The 21,053-nt window shown below is 39.4% G+C and overlaps 1 protein-coding gene across 1 annotated transcript in view; it reads left to right on the top strand.

The window, feature by feature from the left end:
• The window catches only part of Prex2 (phosphatidylinositol-3,4,5-trisphosphate dependent Rac exchange factor 2), a 283,473-nt gene that overhangs the window by 174,648 nt on the left and 87,772 nt on the right, over positions 1-21,053 (top strand). The window contains exons 31-33 of the mRNA XM_057790240.1: positions 4,024-4,065; positions 15,769-15,986; positions 20,036-20,138. Coding sequence (XP_057646223.1) covers positions 4,024-4,065; positions 15,769-15,986; positions 20,036-20,138 — 363 coding nt within the window. The remainder of the gene's footprint in view (positions 1-4,023; positions 4,066-15,768; positions 15,987-20,035; positions 20,139-21,053) is intronic.

The following is a 21,053-nucleotide window of genomic DNA, read 5'->3' on the forward strand; positions in this document are numbered from 1 at the left end:
GATAGATGGCAGGCCCCAGATAAATCACAGATTCTATTCAGTGATGAAATGTTTTGTTATTTGTAACTGAGTTATTTGACTATATTTTAATTTTATGGCTTAATATTGTGGTTTCCTGGGAAACGTAACATCCCATTAAAAGTCTGAATCAAAATTGTCTCAAATTATGAATAGGTTTTAAACACACTTTAGGAAGCTGAAGCACGTGTTTTGCAGAGTGGAAGCCATATTTTCTCAGAAGAGTTCCTCTCAGTAGCATAATACTTCCAGAAGTTGTAAATTCATACAAATGATCTCACCTTCTTTGAGGTTTTGATAATGATAAATAAGTACAGTATTGATTAGAAGTGTACATATTCCCAAAATTTTGTTTTACTGCATTTTTAGTAAAAGTATTTCATCTTTGACTTATACATTTCTAACATAAATCAAATGCTCAATAAAAAACATTTGAGAATCTTGCATTATTGTCTTGTTATGTTTTATACTCTTTGTTCATCAAGGCACATTTTGAAGTCATAGAGTTAGTAGATACTTACATATCTAACATTGGTTTATTTCTTTGTTCTTTTGATTGATTGATGCTGTAAACACTGGAACCACCCTTGGTCATGAGACTCTGGTAGCTAATTTACTCTGGCTATATGTTCTAAGAATCTTATAGTCAATGGCGTGCGAGGTAAAGACATTTTGCAGACTTTAAGTTCTAGCTATTTTTCTAAGTTACTCTGGGTGAAAACTCAGATTGTGTGTTAAATGAGTCTTTGAAAAACAGTTTATTTACCTTCTACTACTTCAGACTACTGGGCTGTCTTAGAGACAGGGGACGCTGCCATTACTTTTAAATCAATTGTGATGTGGAACATCCTCAAGTAACCTCCCCGGTTCATTGTACTTTGTTCCATTTGGCTTCATGTAATTTCCATACTACCTTGCAAACTGTGGGGAGTGATGTCATAGATGTAGCCCCATAGATATGAACAGGTAAATTTAACTTGATACTTGGCTAGAAATTTGTGTTTTATGTATGTCAATGGAGTGCTCCCATTTCTTTTGTTTCCTGATGTCTGATTTAAGATTTATACCAAATATGGTATCAAAACATCATGACCCTTGACCTTTACCTAAGACGGAGTGCCCAAGTGTCATTCCAGTGTTAGGTGATGATTTCCTCATCCACACACACCCTACTGAACAGATAATTGGGAGCAAATAATAGAAGGTAGGCATGTCAATGGGGGACTTATTGATTAATATGTCAAAGAACTGGTAATTGTCTCATGCTTAATCTTTCTGCTAAACATGGTCTCATGCTACCAGCTAAATTAAGGTATATTTGCTTGATTCCATCATCCCCTTAAATTTATGCTCAATTTGTGTTACATGACTTCTCCTAGGAAGACACAAAGAACACCCCATAACCCCAGATAGGGCAATGGCAGAGCAAATAAAGATTTCATCCAAATCCAGCTTGGTGAACCAATGGGTTTGTTAGGCATGGGTGAGGAGTAACTCACAGGAGCATGGGTGAGAGGTAGCTCACAGAAGCATGGATGTGGAGTAACTCAGAGGAACATGGGTAAAGGGTAACTCACGGGAGCATGGGTGAGGGGTAACCCACAGGCCTATGGATGTGTCACTCGAAAGCCCACCCCAGGATGTGTGATGGCTCCAGATGGGTACATCACGGTTTCCTTTCCTGGCACAGGTCTCAAGCAGCCTCCTGCTGGTTAACACAACCAATGGGAGGGCCTTTGTGAGTCTTTGCATTTCCCTGAGCTTTCTGAATCCGCTAAGTTTCTTTTTTTTTTTTTTTCCAATCTATATACATTTATTATAGGGATAAGTACACAATTTATTTACTATAGGGAAAATAAAGTCCCTACCAAATAGCAACCTGATGGGGAAAGGACAGAATACAAAGATAAAATAATGAATTTCTAGTGCTTAGTTATTGCTTCAAATCTTGAAGTACCTTAGATTTCTATACATAGGTTTATTTTTTTAACTTTTCTAAAACATTTGCATTAGATATAGGTTTCAAGTGTTCACTATAAAATCATTAACAGTAAGCTTATTTGATTTATCACGCCACTCTAGAGTAGATCCTTGGGAATGCCTCACATGTTACATTTATTCATTAGGGTTCTATAAACCCCCAAAGTAGTATGTTCATTATAACATGGATTTTAATGCTGTGCCAGATGATCTTCAAAATGCTGAAATGGTAGGAGATTCTTTTTTTTTTCCCTTTTTTTTATTTTTTATTTATTTTTTTTATTAATTAATTTATTTAATTATTAAAGATTTCTGCCTCTTCCCCGCCACCACCTCCCATTCCCTCCCCCTCCCCCAATCAAGTCTTCCTTCCTCCTCAGCCCAAAGAGCAAGCAGGTTTCTCTGCCCTGTGGGAGGTCCAAGTTTTCGAGACAGGGTTTCTCTGTGGTTTTGGAGCCTGTCCTGGAACTAGCTCTTGTAGACCAGGCTGGTCTCGAACTCACAGAGATCCGCCTGCCTCTGCCTCCCGAGTGCTGGGATTAAAGGCGTGCGCCACCACCGCCCGGCTTCCGCTAAGTTTCTTGAGAGTTTAATCGTCACTCTCCTTCCAGGACAGAATGTTTCACATGGTTTGTAAGTGATGATACTTTCTCCTCTCTTTTCCTTTAAAAAAAATTATTCTTTTTAAAGTTCTAATGTTTTTCTCCCACAAACTTACTTTTTCTTTCTTTCTTTCTTTTTTTTTTTTTTTTTGCCTGAATTTGTCTCAATACCATAAGGCCTTTTTTTTTTCAGTTTTTACTTACCTTGCCTTGATAATTTTCTATCCTTCTCTCCATGTTTTCTGATTCGTACATATCATTACCAGATTTTCTTTTACATGTCTTATTTTTGGCTCACTCTTGGACACCAGAGCCTGGTAGTGACTTGCTCCCAGATGAATCTAAACTCATCAAGCTAATGGTATAAGCCAGCTTTCACTTTAGCTTCAGAATTGTGACCCAATCCTAGTGTCTTAACGAGACAATGAGATATGTTGTTAATTTTCTGGTGTATATCTTCGTCAGCTCTCTTCTCACGTATCTCCCTTCTCCCTGCTGGTCTAAACTTACATTTCTATGAAGTGTTTTGTTCTTGCACATTCTATATCAGCTGCAGCCAGCTCTAGGTTACAGTAATAGCACTCTTCATGTGTGTGATGAAGCACTTTAAAAGACTTGCAAAGACCTTAAGTATATTTCCTGTTCATTTTTCCTATATAGGCCTTTGTAAACATGAAGTATCATCTATGAATGAGCTGAGACTAATAATTATTAAGTTTTTGGATACCACAAAGCTAGAGCATAATAAATTGGTTCTCAGTTGAGTGTGCTTTCTTGCCTCTGAAATCCTCTTGTTTCTGCATTTGTGTTTGTGAACTTCATTGCCCTTTGAGTATTGTCCACATTTCTGGTCAGTTAGCCAACCCCCTCTCATTGACACCTATAATGCATAAAACAGAATGATCTGTAACACTTCTCTCTATCCTATAATCTTTATTACCTAGAAGGCACTCTTTACTATTCGAAGCCAATGGTCACAGTGATAAGTATGAAACTATTATATACCTGTCAAATATTGTGATTGGCCCTGTGTGGGATGGAATAGTAGAGTATATTAATTTATATACATGCATTTTTTTATCTAAAATTTTTAGTTATAGAAACAAACATTATTTTCACAGCTTAGCAACACAGCTTACATGTTCAGGAATAACATTCAGTCTAAAGTAGCAAGGATTTTCTAGAATTGGGCACTATTTGAATGGTATTCTATTGTGTAATTCAGAACTGAAAGACATTCTAGTGTCTTGGGCAATTGATAGTTTTTATCTAAGCCGATGGGCAACAGTAGAATAGTAAGCAAATGGCATTTTGATTACCTAATGTAGTAAAAAACATGGTAGTTTTTACTACCAGGATACACGGTCATGTGAGTTGCAGAAGCACAGTGGATAACTAATAAATGTGCTTTCTTTCTCCGCAGAGGTGAAGTGTCGGATACTGCTGGCTCTCCTTGAATACTCAGGTAATGTTTTGCCCTATTTTTAATGTCTGAAGCAATGTATCCAGGATCATAAAGGTCTTAAAATAGAAAATCGATGCCTTCTGCCACCTAGAGAGACAAATGGGGCTCTGACACCTGCCTTCTCTAGAGTACTGGAAAGATTTTTTTTAAATGTATTTAAGTGTTTTTATAAGGGCACAAAAGCTTAAGGTCATTTTTGATTATAAGTACATATGAAAATACATATAAACACATATTAAAAAAGAAGAACACATATTAAGAAAGAAGAAGCTGGGCATGGGAGCACAGGCAGGCAATCCCAGCATTAGGAAAGCCAAAGAAGGAAGAGAATCATAGGCTCAGGTTCCTCCTGACTTGCATACCAATACCTCCTTTCACTAAAACAAGAAGAAAGCTTAAAGGCTGTTGTAAAGGAAATAGATGGTTTGTGGGTATGAAATTTCTCATGAAACCATCTAATTGCTGTTGATGATCAGGGATTTATATAAATATTTTACAGATCTTACATTGAAGCACGTCTACCATGTATTTAGTAGGAGTGCAGCATAATTGGCAATGACACCAAAGGACAAACATTTCATCAAACTCTAAATTACAGATAGTAAGTTGTTAGCCTCTTCAAAGCATGTGCTACTTATTTTTATCATCAACGAATTCCTAAAGCAGCAGTTGTCCCAAAGTGTCCATCAAATAGGTGTTGTAAGAAAGCAATGGTCTGAGAATATAGCTCCATTGGTAGAATGCTCCTCTAGCAGTCAGGAGGTCCCTGTTTGCATGCACAGCATGGTGTGATGGCCGGCATTCCAGAAGTCTACATTTGTAGAGGTGTGTAAGAGCTCAGCATTGTCTGCACACCATGCCACCCAGCAGCATGTTCCAGTGCAGCCGTGGAGCCAGGACCTTTAAGGGCTTGAGATTTATTTATTTACTTTTTTAAGATTTAAGAGCCAACTTCTCACTCAATTTTCCTAGTAGACGTTGAACTCCTTAGTTGAAGTGATTCTTCAGCCTCAAACATTTGTGTATCAGGGAAATGCTGTCACACCTCTCTTGGGATTTTCCTTTTGAAGGCAAAACTCTCAAAATTATACTACAAGAGCATGGCCACAGTAGGGGCAATTTGTGACAATTTTAGAGCCTACTGAACTTGGAAATTTTTGATGATGAATAAATGAGTAGAGTCAAACGAAGGGACTTTTGGTTAACTGATTGTTCTTTGATTAATAACAGTAACAACAGCAAAAAATATCTTACATTTTTGAACTATTCTAAAGATAAATTTCATAGATTAATACTTACAAAATTTCATTGGGGACAACTATTGTTGTTTCCATAGTTTAAAGGAGAATAAGTATGTTCTAGAAGAATAATAGTAACTAGTAGATGGTATTCATTCAACTCAGATCTTGGATATCATGAGAAGTCACAAAAAAATGGTCCCCAGTAAATAAATTTAAGAAATAGCAAAAGGCATTTTGGAATTTCAAATTCAGTTTCACCAGTTCCAAAAGTGATCCTGAACTGCATAGCTCTCTTCAGAGCTTCATCAGGTAGTTGTGATGTTTGTGTGTGCTTGTGTGTTTGTTATGAGATAGGGTCTCATGGAGCCCAAGATAGCGTCAAAGTTCAGGATATGGCCCAAGCTTGTCTTTTACTATGAATCCTCCTGGCTCAGCCTCCTCCTGTGTGCTGGAATTACAGGAAGGTGATAACACACCCAACTGGGTCCTCCTGGCTCAACCTCCTGTGGGCCAGGATTAGAGGCAGGTGACATTATCCCCAACTGGATCCTCCTAGCTCAGCCTTCTGTGGACTGGAATTGCAAGCAGGTGACATCACACCCAACTGGCAGAAACTTCTTTTTTATCTTATTTTTATTTTTATCTTATACCTATGGGTGGTTTTTGTGTGTTTTTTTTTTTCACTCTTCCATTTTATGCATGAGATGGCATTTAAACAATAGTCAAATTATGCCATCATTTTGACTGTGAAATTATGTTTTTCATTAGAAAACAATAGTCTATATCTGCTGAATGTTCTACTTAACGCTTTTTGTTAATCTTTTGGAAATATTCCATATTTATTAGAAGCCAAAGATAAAATTTATTTCTCTGGTTTTGGGCCTTTAGGGCTTTTTAAATTGTGTGTGTGTGTGTGTGTAAGAACTTTATACATGAGCTCTACATTACTTCCTCTGCTCCCTCTTCCAACTCCAGTGTACCCCTCCAAAACTCATGATCTTTTCTTGCATTGTTATCACTGCATGCATATACATATGAGTACAACATACACATACGTGTATATATAACCTACTGAGTCCATTTAGATTTTCTTGTCTGTACGTGTATCCAGGGCTGACCACTAGGGATGAGACAGCCTGTGTGGGAATTCCTATGTAGAGAAGACTTCTTCTCCCCCTCAAGACAGCTGTGGGCTGGAATGACAGCTGAAATAAGTATTGACTAGCTGTCGCATTACTACCACTCCTAGTCTGATAAGTCTCTGCTTTCATGTCTTTGCTTGTTTTTTCTTACCCCTCCCCTCCCCATCTCTGTGTCAGTCAAATGCCCATCAATAGTTATATGTATCTCTCTAACTCTTTCTGTGGTCTTTTTTAAGCAGTAAATTAGGGTACTTAGGCTTGTAAATAGCCAAGATTATGTGAAGTTTTGAATTTGTTAGGTATTTATGGAAGATGAGTATAGTAGGAACTGAAGTATTAAAAGGAAATTGAATCTTTTTATAGGAACAAAAAATTTTTTTTGAAATATATTCCTACTACAAAAAAAAAATCTTACTCTACCAAAATAATTAGCAAGCTGTCAAATAGACCATTCTTTTGCTAGAAGCTGGGAACAACTGTTAAGATGCTTGCTGAAGTTTTTCTTCTCCTTCTTTTTTAATAGGACTGGGAAGTGAGAAGAGATTTGGTACAGAAGGACACTAGGGAATTTTGAATGACTACATAACTTAACAGAAAAGAGTATTTGCTTTCTGGTTCATTTCTTTATCATACCGTTCTTTCTCTGCTCAGTAACACAACCAAGTTCCTATTCAGCGCCAAGCACTGCCAGGTGCTAAGAAAAGAGTAGTTGCAGCAATCAGCCTATTAGACTGAATTTTGCTTTTAAAATCTTGTTTGTCTTTATTAGATATCTAAGAGGTAGGAAGTAGAAATGAATCTTGTCTTTTTTTTTCTTTTATTTATTTTTTATTCTTTTTTAATTAAAATTTCCACCTGCTCCCCGTTTCCCATTTCCCTCCCCTCCTCCCAAATATTGCCCCCTCCCCCCACTCCCCTCCCCCTATCCCCACTCCTCTTCTCCTCCCCCCACACCATTCCCCCTCCCTCTCGATACTGAAAAGCAGTCCAAATTCTCTGCCCTGCGGGAAGACGAAGGTCTTCTATCTACGTCCAGGAAGGTGAGCTTCTAAACAGGCTAAGCTCCCACAAAGCCAGTTCATGTATTAGGATTGAAACCTAGTGCCATTGTCCTTGGCTTCTCATCAGTCTTCATTGACCGCCATGCTCAGAGAGTCCGGAATCAACCCATGCTTATTCAGTCCCAGACCAGCTGGCCTTGGTGGGCTCCTAATAAATCAGTTCCACTGTCACAGTGGGTGGGTGCATCCCTCGTGGTCCTGATTTTTTGCTCTTGTTCTCCCTCCTTCTGCTCCTCATTTGGACCTTAAGAGCTCAGACCGTTGCTCCAAATTGAGAATCTGTCTCTACCTCGATCCATCGCCAGATGAAGGTTCTAAGGTGATATGCAAGATATTCATCAGTCTAGGATAGGGTCATTTCAGGTTCCCTCTCCTTAGTTGCCCAAGGTACCAGCTGGGGACATATTCCTGGACACCTGCGAACCCCTCTAGAGTCAAGTCTCTTGCCCAACCCTAAGATGGCTCCCTTAGATAGGATATATACTTCGCTGCTCCCGTATCCATCCTTCCTATATCCCAACCATCCCAATCCCCCGAGCTCCTCCCATCCTCCCCTTCTCATATTTCTCATCCCATTTCCCCTTTGCCCCATGCCACCTCACCCGCAAGTTCCCAGTTTTTGCCCTGCAATCTTGTCTACTTCCCCCTCTCCATGCGGATGACTATATGATTTTCTTTGGGTTCACTTTCTTATTTAACTTCTATAGGATCACGCATTATATGCTTAATGTCTTTTATTTATGGCTAGAAACCGATTATGAGTGAGTACATCCCATGTTCCTCTTTTTGGGTCTGGGATACCTCACTCAGGATAGTGTTTTCTATTTCCATCCATTTGCACGCAAAATTCGAGAAGTCATTGTTTTTTACTGCTGAGTAGTACTCTAATATGTATATATTCCACACTTTCTTCATCCATTCCTCCATTGAAGGGCATCTAGGTTGTTTCCAGGTTTTGGCTATTACAAACAATGCTGCTATGAACATAGTTGAACAGATACTTTTGTCATTTGATGTGGCATCTCTTGGGTATATTCCCAATAGTGGTATTACTGGATCTTGGGGTAGGTTGATCCCAAATTTCCTGAGAAATCGCCACACTGATTTCCAAAGTGGTTGCACAAGTTTGCATTCCCACCAGCAATGAATGAGTGTGCCTCTTTCTCCACAACCTCTCCAGCAAAGGCTATCATTGGTGTTTTTGATTTTAGCCATTCTGACAGGTGTAAGATGGTATCTCAAAGTTGTTTTAATTTGCATTTCCCTTATCGCTAAGGAGGTTGAGCATGACCTTAGGTGTCTTTTGGCCATTTGAATTTCTTCTGTTGAGAATTCTCTGTTCAGATCAGTGCCCCATTTTTTATTGGGTTCATTAGCATTTTAAAGTTTAGTTTCTTGAGTTCTTTATATATTTTGGTGATCAGACCTTTGTCTGTTGCAGGGTTGGTGAAGATCTTCTCCCAGTCAGTGGGTTGCCTTTTTGTCTTAGTGACAGTGTCCTTTGCTTTACAGAAGCTACTCAGTTTCAGGAGGTCCCATTTATTCAATGTTGCCCTTAATGTCTGTGCTGCTGGGGATAAACGTAGGAAGTGATCTCCTGTACCCATATGTTGTAGAGTACTTCCAACTTTTTCTTCTATCAGGTTCAGTGTGTTCAGACTAATATTGAGGTCTTTAATCCATTTGGACTTGAGTTTTGTGCATGGTGATAGATATGGATCTATTTTCATTCTTCTACACGTTGACAACCAGTTCTGCCAGCACCATTTGTTGAAGATGCTCTCTTTTTTCCATTGAATACTTTTAGCTCCTTTATCAAAAATTAGGTGTTCATAAGTTTGTGGGTTAAAATCAGGGTCTTCTACTCGGTTCCATTGATCGACTTCTCTGTTTTTATGCCAATACCAAGCTGTTTTCAATACTGAGGCTCTGTAATAGAGTTTGAGGTCAGGGATGGTAATGCCTCCAGACGATCCTTTATTATATAAGATTCTTTTGGCTATCTTGGGTTTTTTGTTTCTCCATATAAAGTTGATTATTGTCCTCTCAAGATCTGTGAAGAATTTTGATGGGATTTTAATGGGGATTGCATTGAATCTATAAATTGTCCTTGGTAGAATTGCCATTTTTACTATGTTGATCCTCCCTATCCAAGAGCAAGGGAGATCCTTCCATTTTCTGGTATCCTCCTCAATTTCTTTCTTCATTGACTTAAAGTTCTTGTCAAATAGATCCTTTACTTCCTTGGTTAGGGTTACCCCAAGATATTTTATGCTATTTGTGGCTATCGTGAAGGGTGATGCTTCTCTGATTTCCATCTCTGCTTCCTTATCCTTTGTGTATAGGAGGGCAACTGATTTTTTGGAATTGATCTTGTATCCTGCAACGCTACTAAAGGTGTTTATCAGCTGAAGGAGTTCTTTGCTGGAGTTTTTGGGGTCGCTTATGTATACTATCATATCGTCTGCAAATAATGAAAGTTTAACTTCTTCCTTTCCGATTTGAATCCCTTTGATCCCCTTATGTTGTCTTATTGCTATTGCTAGAATTTCAAGCACTATATTAAAGAGGTATGGAGAGAGTGGACAACCTTGTCGTGTTCCTGATTTTAGTGGAATAGCTTTGAGTTTCTCTCCATTTAATTTGATGTTAGCTGACGGCTTGCTATAAATAGCTTTTATTATATTTAGGAACGACCCTTGTATTCCTAATCTCTCTAAGACCTTTATCATAAAGGGATGTTGAATTTTGTCAAATGCTTTTTCCGCATCTAATGAAATGATCATATGGTTTTTTCTTTCAGATTATTTATATGATGGATTACATTGATAGATTTTCGTATGTTGAACCAGCCCTGCATCTCTGGGATGAAGCCTACTTGATCATAATGGATAATTTTTCTAATGTGTTCTTGGATTCGGTTTGCCAGTATTTTATTGAGTATTTTTGCGTCGATGTTCATGAGTGAGATTGGCCTGTAGTTCTCTTTCTTGGTTGTGTCTTTGTGTGGTTTTGGTATCAGAGTAACTTCAGCTTCATAGAAGGAATTTGGCAATGACTTCTCTGTTTCAATATTGTGAAATACATTAAGGAGTATAGGTATTAGGTCTTCTTGGAAGTTCTGGTAGAATTCTGCATTGAAGCCGTCTGGACCTGGGCTTTTTTTGGTGGGGAGGTTTTTTATAACAACTTCTAATTCTTCGCGACTAACAGGTCTATTTAGATTGTTCACCTGGTCCTGGTTTAACTTTGGTATATGGTACTTATCTAAAAAAGTGTCCATTTCTTTTACATTTTCCAATTTTGTGGCATACAGGTTTTTGTAGTAAGATCTAATGATTCTCTGAATTTCGTCTGTGTCTGTGGTTATGTCTCCCTTTTCATTTCTGATTTTGATAATTTGCGTATTCTCTCTCCGCCGTTTGATTAGTTTGGATAGGGGTTTATCAATCTTATTGATTTTCTCCAAGAACCAGCTTTTTGTTTCATTGATTCTTTGGATTGTTTTCTGTGTTTCTATTTTGTTGATTTCAGCCCTCAATTTGATTATTTCCAGTCTTCTACTTCTCCTAGGTGAGTCTGCTTCTTTTCTTTCTAAAGCTTTAAGGTGGGCTATTAGGTCTCCAATGTGTGCTTTCTCCGTTTTCTTTATGTGGGCACTTAATGCTATGAACTTTCCTCTTAGCACTGCTTTCATAGTGTCCCATAGGTTTGAGTATGTTGAGTCTTCGTTTTCATTGAATTCAAGAAAGACTTTAATTTCTTTCTTTATTTCTTCCTTGATCCAGGTGTGGTTCAGTAGTTGACTGTCCAATTTCCATGAGTTCATAGGCTTTCTGGGGATAGCATTGTTGTTGAATTCTAACTTTAATCCATGGTGATCTGATAAGACACAGGTGGTTACCGATATTTTTTTGTAACTGTGTAAGTTTGCTTTGTTACCGAGTATGTGGTCTATTTTCGAGAAGGTTCCATGAGCTGCAGAGAAGAAGGTATATTCTTTCTTATTTGAGTGGAATGTTCTATAGATGTCTGTTAAGTCCATTTGATTCATTACCTCCCTTAATCCTCTTATTTCTCTGTTAGGTTTCTGTCTGATTGACCTGTCCATTGGTGAGAGAGGAGTGTTGAAATCTCCTACTATTAGTGTGTGTGGTTTGATGACTGCCTTGAGTTTTAGTAACGTTTCTTTTACATAAGTGGGTGCTTTTATATTAGGGGCATAGATATTCAGGATTGAGACTTCATCCTGGTGAATTGTTCCTGTTATGAGTAAAAAATGTCCATCTCCATCTCTTTTGATTGATTTTAGTTTGAAGTCAACTTTCTTAGAAATTAGTATGGCCACACCTGCTTGTTTCTTAGGTCCGTTTGCTTGATAAACCTTTTCCCAGCCCTTTACTCTGAGTAGATGTCTGTCTTTGTGGTTGAGGTGTGTTTCTTGTAAGCAACAGAATGTTGGATCCTGTTTTCGTATCCAATCTCTTAGCCTGTGCCTCTTTATAGGTGAGTTGAGTCCATTGATATTAAGTGATATTAATGACCAGTGGTTGTTAACTCCGGTCATTTTTCCTTTCTTTCTTTCTTTCTTTCTTTCTTTCTTTCTTTCTTTCTTTCTTTCTTTCTTTCTTTCTTTTGGTAGTAGAGTTTGTGTGTTTCCCTTCTTCAAGTTGTGCTGGTGAAGGGTCATTAGATGTCTGAGTTATTGTGGGCATTGTTGGACTCCTTGGTTTGTGATTTTCCTTCAATTACTTTCTGAAGGGCTGGATTTGTGGCTACGTATTGTTTAAATTTGTTTTTATCCTGGAAAATTTTGTTTTCTCCATTTATAGTGAACGAAAGCTTGGCTGGGTATAGTAGTCTGGGCTTGCATCCATGGTCTCGTAGTTTCTGCAGTATATCTATCCAGGACCTTCTGGCTTTCATGGTTTCCATAGAGAAATCAGGTGTAAGTCTGATAGGTTTACCTTTATAGGTAACTTGACCTTTTTCCTTTGCAGCTCTTAATATTCTTTCTTTATTCTGTATGTTTTGTGTTTTGATTATTATATGACGAGGAGATGTTTTTTTTTTGATCCAGTCGATTTGGTGTTCTGTATGCTTCTTGGACCTTCAAAGGAATATCTTTCTTAAGGTTGGGAAAGTTTTCTTCTATAATTTTATTAAATATATTTTCTGGACCATTGAACTGTAGATCTTCTCCTTCTTCTATCCCTATTATTCTTAGGTTTGGTCTTTTTATTGTGTCCCAGATTTCCTGAATGTTTTGTGATGAGAATTTGTTGGTTATGCTGTTTTCTTTGATGAGAGTGTTTATTTTCTCTATGGTATCTTCAGTGTCTGAGATTCTTTCTTCTATCTCTTGTAATCTGTTGGTGGTACTTGTCTCTGTAGTTCCTGTTCGTTTATTCAAATTTTCCATCTCCATCCTTCCCTCGGTTTGTGTTTTCTTTATTACTTCCACTTCATTCTTCAAGTCTTGAACCGTTTCCCTTACCTGTTTGATTACTTTTTCTTGTTTCTCTTGGTTTTCTTGGGTATCTTTGAGAGATTTATTCATTTCCTCTACCTTTTTGTTTGTAATCTCTAATTGGTTGTGGCAGTTTTTCACCTCCTGTTTAAGGTCCTCTATTATTTTCATAAAATTCACTTTTGAGTCGAATTCTTCTAATTTTTCTGGATTAGGGTGTACACTTCTCATTTCGGGATTCCTGGATCCTGGTGATGTCACGTTGCCTTTCAAGTTGTTGGGAGAATTCTTGCATTGGCGCCTGCCCATCTTTTCCTTCAAATGGAGCCAGGAGAGGCCTGATGTCTTGGACCAGTCTTTGCTGTGACTAACTCTCTAAGTGTATCTCCTCAGTGTAGGGGCAGGAACCGTTCCCTTCCAGATGAACTCCTCAACACCAAAACATGGATGCGTGGTATTCCAATGACCCGCGTAAAGAAGGCCGAATGCAAGGGGTCGGGCGGGGTCGAGTAGAACACAGGCGACACTGCAGTACAAGCTGGAGGTGCCTGCACTCCCTTTCGGGGGTTGCTGAGGCCTGCCCGCTAGGCAGGCACTCACTGCTCTGGTTGGGTAGCCTTAGTGTAGGGGCGTTTGTGCTCTCTACCGGGACCGTCCGCCCCAGGATTGCACTCACTCACCCGTCCCGATGAAACTTCTCGGCACCTACACAGGAACTCCTGGATGCCCCTATGAGCCAGGGACTAAGGGAAGTAGGGCTCAGGCAGAGCAGGTCCAGGAGATCACAGCAGAGACTGCAGCCCCAGCAGCAGGGGCCCGCTTTCCCTGGCGGGGACCTTGAGGCCTGCCCTCTAGTCAGGCACTCACTGCTCTGGGCTGGTAGCCTTAGTGAAATGGCAGGAAACTGTTCCACAGCTAAGGACCTTGCAGACAAGGCAGGCTTGGGGGTGGGGGTGGGGGGCAGGTGTGTAGGAAAGAAAGCCTTGCAGCAGGAGCTGGGGGGGGGGGGGCATTTGTGCTCTCTACCGGGACAGTGCGCCCCAGGATAGCACACACTCACCCATCCAGATGGGACTTCTCAGCACCTATGCAGGGATTCCTGGTGGCCCCAATGAGCCAGGGACCAAGGGAAATAGGGGGCAGGGAGAGCAGGTCCAGGAGATCACAAGCAGAGATTGCAACCCCAGCAGCAGGGGCCTGCTTCCCCTGGTGGGGACCTTGAGGCCTGCCCTCTAGTCAGGCACTTACTGGTCTCATGAATCTTGTCTTAATTTCTTTTTATCTTCCAGTACTGGGGATTGAACCCAAAGCCTTTTTCTTGATCATGTCTGGGAAGCACTATACTACTGAGTTATATGACCAGCTTCAAACCCTGTGACCTAAGACACTATCTGAATGCCCATGAATTGCCTTTAAAGTCTAGGTATCATCATTCAGGTGATATATGACTTCCCATTTTGATCCAGTCACCAGTGATCCAGTGGGAAACAGATTCTCACAGTGATATCAATTATCTATCTTAAAGAGAGATGTGCTGGGTCTATGATGGCAGAAATAAGTTCACTGTGTTTCCTGGGACAGAGAAAATTTCACAATTTTCAATATTTCAATAATTCAAAGAGGTCCAATCTTTCAATGCACTGACATGAGCACTGAGTTAAAATTTGTGCTTCATCCTTCAAATTAAAGAGGCATGGGAACAAAATATGGGCTATCAGGCCATTTAGCAAGGCATTTAATGTGTGAGGGGTTTGTTGCTTTGTAGATGAACGGAGGGGAAGGGGGCATTGAGGAACTGTCAATATCAAGTCAGGATACACATCAAGCCTGCTCACAGTAGCCAAGTGGTGACTATCACTCCATAAAGCAATGAGCATTTATTAAGTGTCTTTATTTTAAAATTTTATTAGCTTAAAATTTAAACAGCACCGTTGCCCAAGATGTCTTTCATGTCTTCTGTTAATTTATGTATCACTATGAGTCCGTGGTCTGCCCATAAGGCTCCAAAGTCTGTCTCCTTCAGCAGCTACATGGTATCTCTCTGACTCTGCCTACTGTCTTTCTATATATCTCTGTTCAAATTTCAAGTCTGGATGTGCTCTGCTAAGCCATTTGCCCAAACAGCTTTATTCATCAACCAATAAAAGCAATGCATACAGAAGGACCTCCCACATCAGTCCCTTCTCCCACAATGTTTCCTAAGCCTTCCAATCTGGAGTTGTTTTATAGATGTATTCATTGGGACTGAGCTCTACATCTTGACATTTTGATTGGCTGTGGTTTTCTGTAATGGTCTCTGTCTGTTGCAAAGAGAAATTTCCTTCATACTACCCTTATCTGTGGACATAGGATATGTAGAATGTAGTTAGGGCTATGTAGATTTAATAAGGTCGTGGTTTTATGTTCTCCAAGATCCATGACTTCATTAGTTCTGGATTGTTGGCTAGGTTTCTCGTAACAGCATGGTTTCCTTCAGACTGAGTAGATCTTAAATCCAGAGATTTAAGTTTTTGGTTTAAGATTTAAGATTTGGTTAGTGCCAAAGTATGTGTGCCACTACTGCAGCCTTACAGGTACTGTGCCATGCTGGTGCTGGTCTCTGCAACATTTTCTGTTCTATATTGTAATTTTGAGACACGGTCTCTCTGTATTCCTGGCTGTCCGGGAACTTACCATATAGACCAGGTTGGCCTTGAACTCACAGAGGTCTATGCTGGGATTAAAAGTGTGTGCCATTACACCTGCCTGATGCATCATTTAAAAGCTTCCTTTGTATTCTTTTCAATCAGATAGTGAAACCCAGCTCCGGAGAGACATGGTTTTCTGCCAAAGTCTTGTGGCCACTGTCTGCGCCTTCTCTGAGCAGCTCATGGCCGCCTTAAACCAGATGTTTGACAACAGCAAGGAAAATGAAATGGAGACTTGGGAAGCCAGCAGAAGGTGGCTGGACCAGATTGCAAATGCAGGTGTCCTTTTCCACTTCCAGTCACTTCTGTCACCAAATTTGGTAAGGAATCTTATGACTCCTATGGTCTGCGTCAGCTGTAGCCTCCATGGTCACATGACCAATATGAAGCAGTCACCATTTCTTCCTCACTGTTTCCTTCATAGTCATCCAGCTATTTTAAAGGGAAGTTTTTCCCTGTGGTCATTCAGGTTTTACTAAGAATGTGGAATGCATTCTGTCTTTTCTGATTTTATCTCTTTTCTCTGGCTGCTATAAGCCAGGAGGGACTCCGATATTAGTCATTCTTAGATCCTTAAGCACTGACTGGAAAAAGTCATGAGAGGAAGGTGGGATATTATAAATCTGGAAATAACTGCTTCCCTGATACTTGCGCTCCGACTGTTGCTAATAATCTGGGGCAAGCTTCACAGACCAGCTACTGTCTGGCAATCTGTTTGAAATTTGCATGTGCTAAATAATTGCAGTCCTTCCTTTAAATGAGTGTTCTTCCTTGACAGTAAGAACCTTGAGACAACTGCAGTAGAAATTGCCTTGCATCAGCATGAATAAAGATGGAAAAAAAAAGGATCCTGAACTATCTGAAATATAGACAACTTTGGTGTTGTTCACATAGACTTTCTGGAGTTTTGTGATGTCTTAATGCACAAATGTCTGCTTTTATGTCCATAAACATTTTGAGGCTCATTGAATGGAATCCTGACTTTGAACATGAGAGTCTGTTTCATCTGCTAAAGTACAGATGGATAATGTGGAGTTACCAAGTAGCAATTTTAAAACAAATGTAGAGGCTTTAATATCTTGAAATAGCATTTTCCATACTGTTGTTTATGGAGGTGATTGTTATACTACACATTCATGGAAGATTCTGGAATTATAAATAATGGCATCCTTCCCAGGGTGGTTAAGAGATACAGAAGTAGATTATTTTAAGAAGGGTCCATGCACTCCATGTGGGCGGTAAGCATATTTCCAAAGTACACTATGTGTGATATTCAGGGTACTTCCTAACTTAGGAGCAGTGTTTCTGATTGAGTGAATGAATGAATGCATAGGTGAGACTTCATTTCTATTCTATCCTCTTTATTTAAAGTTTCTGATATCTAATCAATTGCTGATGTTTGGACTTTAAGCTTAATTTTGATTGAAGTCTCCAGGATTAGGATAAAATATTTACAAATCATAGAAGCAATAAATTACATAGATTTGAACATATAAAGAATCCTCAAAACTCAATAGTCATTTTTAAAATGGCCTAATTTAAAAGTGGGGAAAGGATTTGAGTAGATACTTCCCTAGAAGATGTAAAAGTAGCCACTAAGCACATGACAGATAAATAGTGTCAGCTGCCATTAGAGAAATGGAACTCAAAGCACAAAAACGAGCCCTCTACTATAACAATTGCTGGCGAGGATCTGTAGAAGTTCTACGTTTTGGAAACGAGTCCCAGGAACGTAAAATAATACAACTTGTTTGGAAATCAGCTTACCAGTTCTTCAAGACATTAGAAATCATTTCTGTATTCCTGAAATCCTAGTCCTTAGGTTACTACCCAGTGGAAACCCCAGCTTCCATTCACTTAAGAACTTGCGACAAATACTCCTATCGGTGTTATTCAAAATACCTGAAGACTGTCTGCTCAGGTATTTGTTAGTGGGTAACTGGATAAGTTAAGTGCTGTCTCATACAGTAAAATCTGACTCAGGCATAGACAGTTTATAGTACTGATGAGTGCTAGATTGTACAGAAATCCTGAAAGCACAGTCTTAAGGAAACTCGCCCAGAAACCAAGAATACAGTTTATTTCTACTGTGATAAAACCTACTGAATGAATACATTCCAGTTATCACAGTAGACATCCGATTGCCTGGAGCTAAGTGCTCAGGTAGATGCCCCAGGGAGAATGCCTAATGATGCTCGGTTTCCTTCCGAGGTGATGAGAATACTCCACAATTAGAGGGTGACAGAAGCAGCTCAGCGCCACGGACATTAGGGATGCTGAGCTGTGTATTTTGCCTGAGTGAATTTCATAGTCTGTGAGTTATATATCTCAACAAAATTGTGCTCTTCTTAAAAACCGGCCTTGTGAAACCTTTAAATTTATTTTAGTAATTGGTTTTTCAATCAGAGTTTACTAGAAAAAAAAATCAAAGAGAACCTCTGTATTGAGAGCACAAAGTCCTGAAAACATACATACAAATAACACCAAATGGGCCAAGCAGTTTACAGTTAGGAGTATATATGTACGTACATATGCACACACGCGGTAATAATTACTGAGTAAGGAGGCCATGAATTTGAAGGAGAATGTGAAGGGAAGGAGTACATGAGAGAGTTGAGAGCAAGGAAAAGAAGAGAGAAATGTTGTAATTAAATTATAATCAATCAATAAATAATAAATCAAAGCACAGTCTCACCTGTGACCGTGGCTCTCTGAAAGTCGCAGCCACCCGGGACTGTGCTTCTTGGAGCTCTAGGCCCAGGCAGCTGTTAGCTGGTTTTGTCACAGTCCCCCAAACAGTGTGTGGCTCACACTGCAGTGTTCTGAGACTGAGATGCTTGCAGCATTTCTCCCAAGTCTACTTGACATCAGAAAAATGGTGATGTTTTTCAGTCCTGCTGCAAACTTCCGGGCAGTAGGTACTTTTTCTACTACTTCCCCAGGAGTTTAGGGCTTTGGGAGATTGTTCAGTGAGTGAGAGCTCCTGCCGTGTAGACCTGAGGACCTGAGTTGGAATTCTCAGCACCCACATTTCACATAAAAGCTGAAACCAAAATCAGCCAACCAACCAACAACAAAACTGTTCGTGCCCCCTTGTATGCCCGTAACTCTACTTCTGTAGTGGGGGAGAGATAGGAAGGGAGGTGCCTAGAACTTGCTAGTTAGGCCAGCTCCAGATTCAGTAAAGAGACCTTGACTCAAAGGTGAAAAGTGAGAGAGCTGAACACGTGGCATCTGCCTCTGGCCTCCGTGGGCTTATATGTACTTACACACTCGTGTGCATATCCCAATGACATCATCTTCCTGGTGCTCACTTCTGGCCTTCTTATAGCAGTTACTACACTCTCTAAAGAATACTTAGGTTCATAATGGTGACACAATTAACCTTACACATAGAAGATATCTCTTAATATAGCACTTATTTTCATTTTTTATAAATGATTTATTTGTTTTTATTTTATGTGCTTGATGTTTTACCTGAATGTATGTCTGTGCAAAGGTGTTGGATCCTCTGGAACTAGAACTACAGACAGTAGTGAGCTGCCATGTGGGTGCAGGGAATTGAACCTGGGTCCTTTGGAAGAGTAGCCAGTGCTCTTCAGCACCGAGTCCTCTCTCCAGCCCCAGCACTTGATAACATGAATTTCCCTTTCAAACAAGCTTAACATGCTTCATACATTTCAACAAGTTGCTCAGAGCTTACTGGAAGCTGAAGCAGGATGAGTGTAGAGCTTTTAAAACATTGTTATTTTATGCACAGGAAATCTCATTATAGAGGTGAGACAAGTGGTTGAGATGAAATGGATTGTTTATTCATATTCTAGGCTAAGGACCTCCCAAAGCTGTAAGGTGAGCATGGTATTTGTATGTAATCTCTTTGGAAGACAAATATATCTATATGTGGAAACTGCTTTTATCATGGTTTTAGTAAGTAGTGATTGAACAATGAATGAATTATTATAAAACAGAATAATTGTGATTTAATTTGCTTTTAACTTAAAAAATAAAGACTTTTTTGCTTCCTAGCTGTTACTTTGTGAGCTTTTAGAAGTCAAAGGCCAAAAGCATATATTATTTGTGAATGGGATCATTATGATTAGATTCTATCTATAAGCTAGATTGACTATTATGTATATAATCATTTAAATATTGAAAAAAAACAAAATCAGGAAACTATAAAACCATACAAGGAACATGTCAGGACTTCTTGATTTCATTTTGAACAAAGAGTTTTCAGGAATGTGTTGGCACCAATGTTTTGGATGAAATAAAACAGAAGGGAAGGGATTCTTGTTTGCATTTACATTGTGCCATGGGATCTGACGGCGCATCATTCAGTCACCTGATAGGTTCTTTCCCTTTATTGTAGAAAGATGAACAAGCCATGCTAGAGGATACGCTGGTGGCGTTATTTGATTTGGAAAAAGTTTCCTTTTTCTTCAAACCATCAGAAGAGGAGCCCCTGGTTGCAAGTGAGTAACAATGTGTCTCCAGAATGTTTCTGGTGGCAGATGATGCCATCTTCTCATGTGCATAGAGTTACATGAGTTGAATGATTGAAAAGGGTTTCTCTGCCTTAGACATTTTCCAACATTAGTGCTGACAGGCTGTATTTTAGAAGTCATACTTAAGGAACAGTACTTGTTACGTAGTGAACCCATGTATTAATGTTCATGTCTCTAAATTTTGCAAATTACCATTATTTTTCTTTGATTTCAATCTTGTATAAATGTTTCACAATAAGATGTCTACCAGTCCAAGAAATCTACAGTTTATCTTTAAAAACAGTTTTGTGTGCTCTTGTTTTTCACAAGTGTTTGGATCCTGTGTATTTTAATAGAAGATATAAGTGTCTTCAGAGATGGAAGGTGTTCTTATGGCCCTTCCCAGTGGCTAGTATAATAGATAGAGACTCAACAAGTGCACACTTCAAATCTGTGGCTTGATGAAATGATAATCATTCCTTCAGTTGTCTCATCAAAAACTTCATTTGAATGCTTACTTCTTGCCAGAATTATTCTGGGTATCAGGTTCAAAAGAGTACTAAGCAGATGGTGTCTTCTGTGGATTATAAATTGAGGTGAGGAAAGAAAATGACAGGTTAGAAAAACAGATTAATTTGTTAAGTTAAAAGTAACAATAAAGTAGATCAGAATATAAAAATGAAGGAGCAGAGGAAAGGGTGCTGTTAGCAACATGGGGAAGGTCTCTGGTCTAGGAGAGCAGGCCCCTGTAGGGGCTGAGAGAGAGGCACACAGATAGTGGGAGATAGTGTGTCAGGCTTCTTCAACTCTCAGGCAGGAGGTTTGTGAGACATGTTCTCAGAGCAACAAGCCAGCCTTTCTTGGCCATGGTAGAGCAAGCAAAGAGAACAGAGTATGACATCC

This window comes from Chionomys nivalis, chromosome 16 (assembly GCF_950005125.1).
Source record: "Chionomys nivalis chromosome 16, mChiNiv1.1, whole genome shotgun sequence".
Lineage (NCBI taxonomy): Eukaryota > Metazoa > Chordata > Mammalia > Rodentia > Cricetidae > Chionomys > Chionomys nivalis.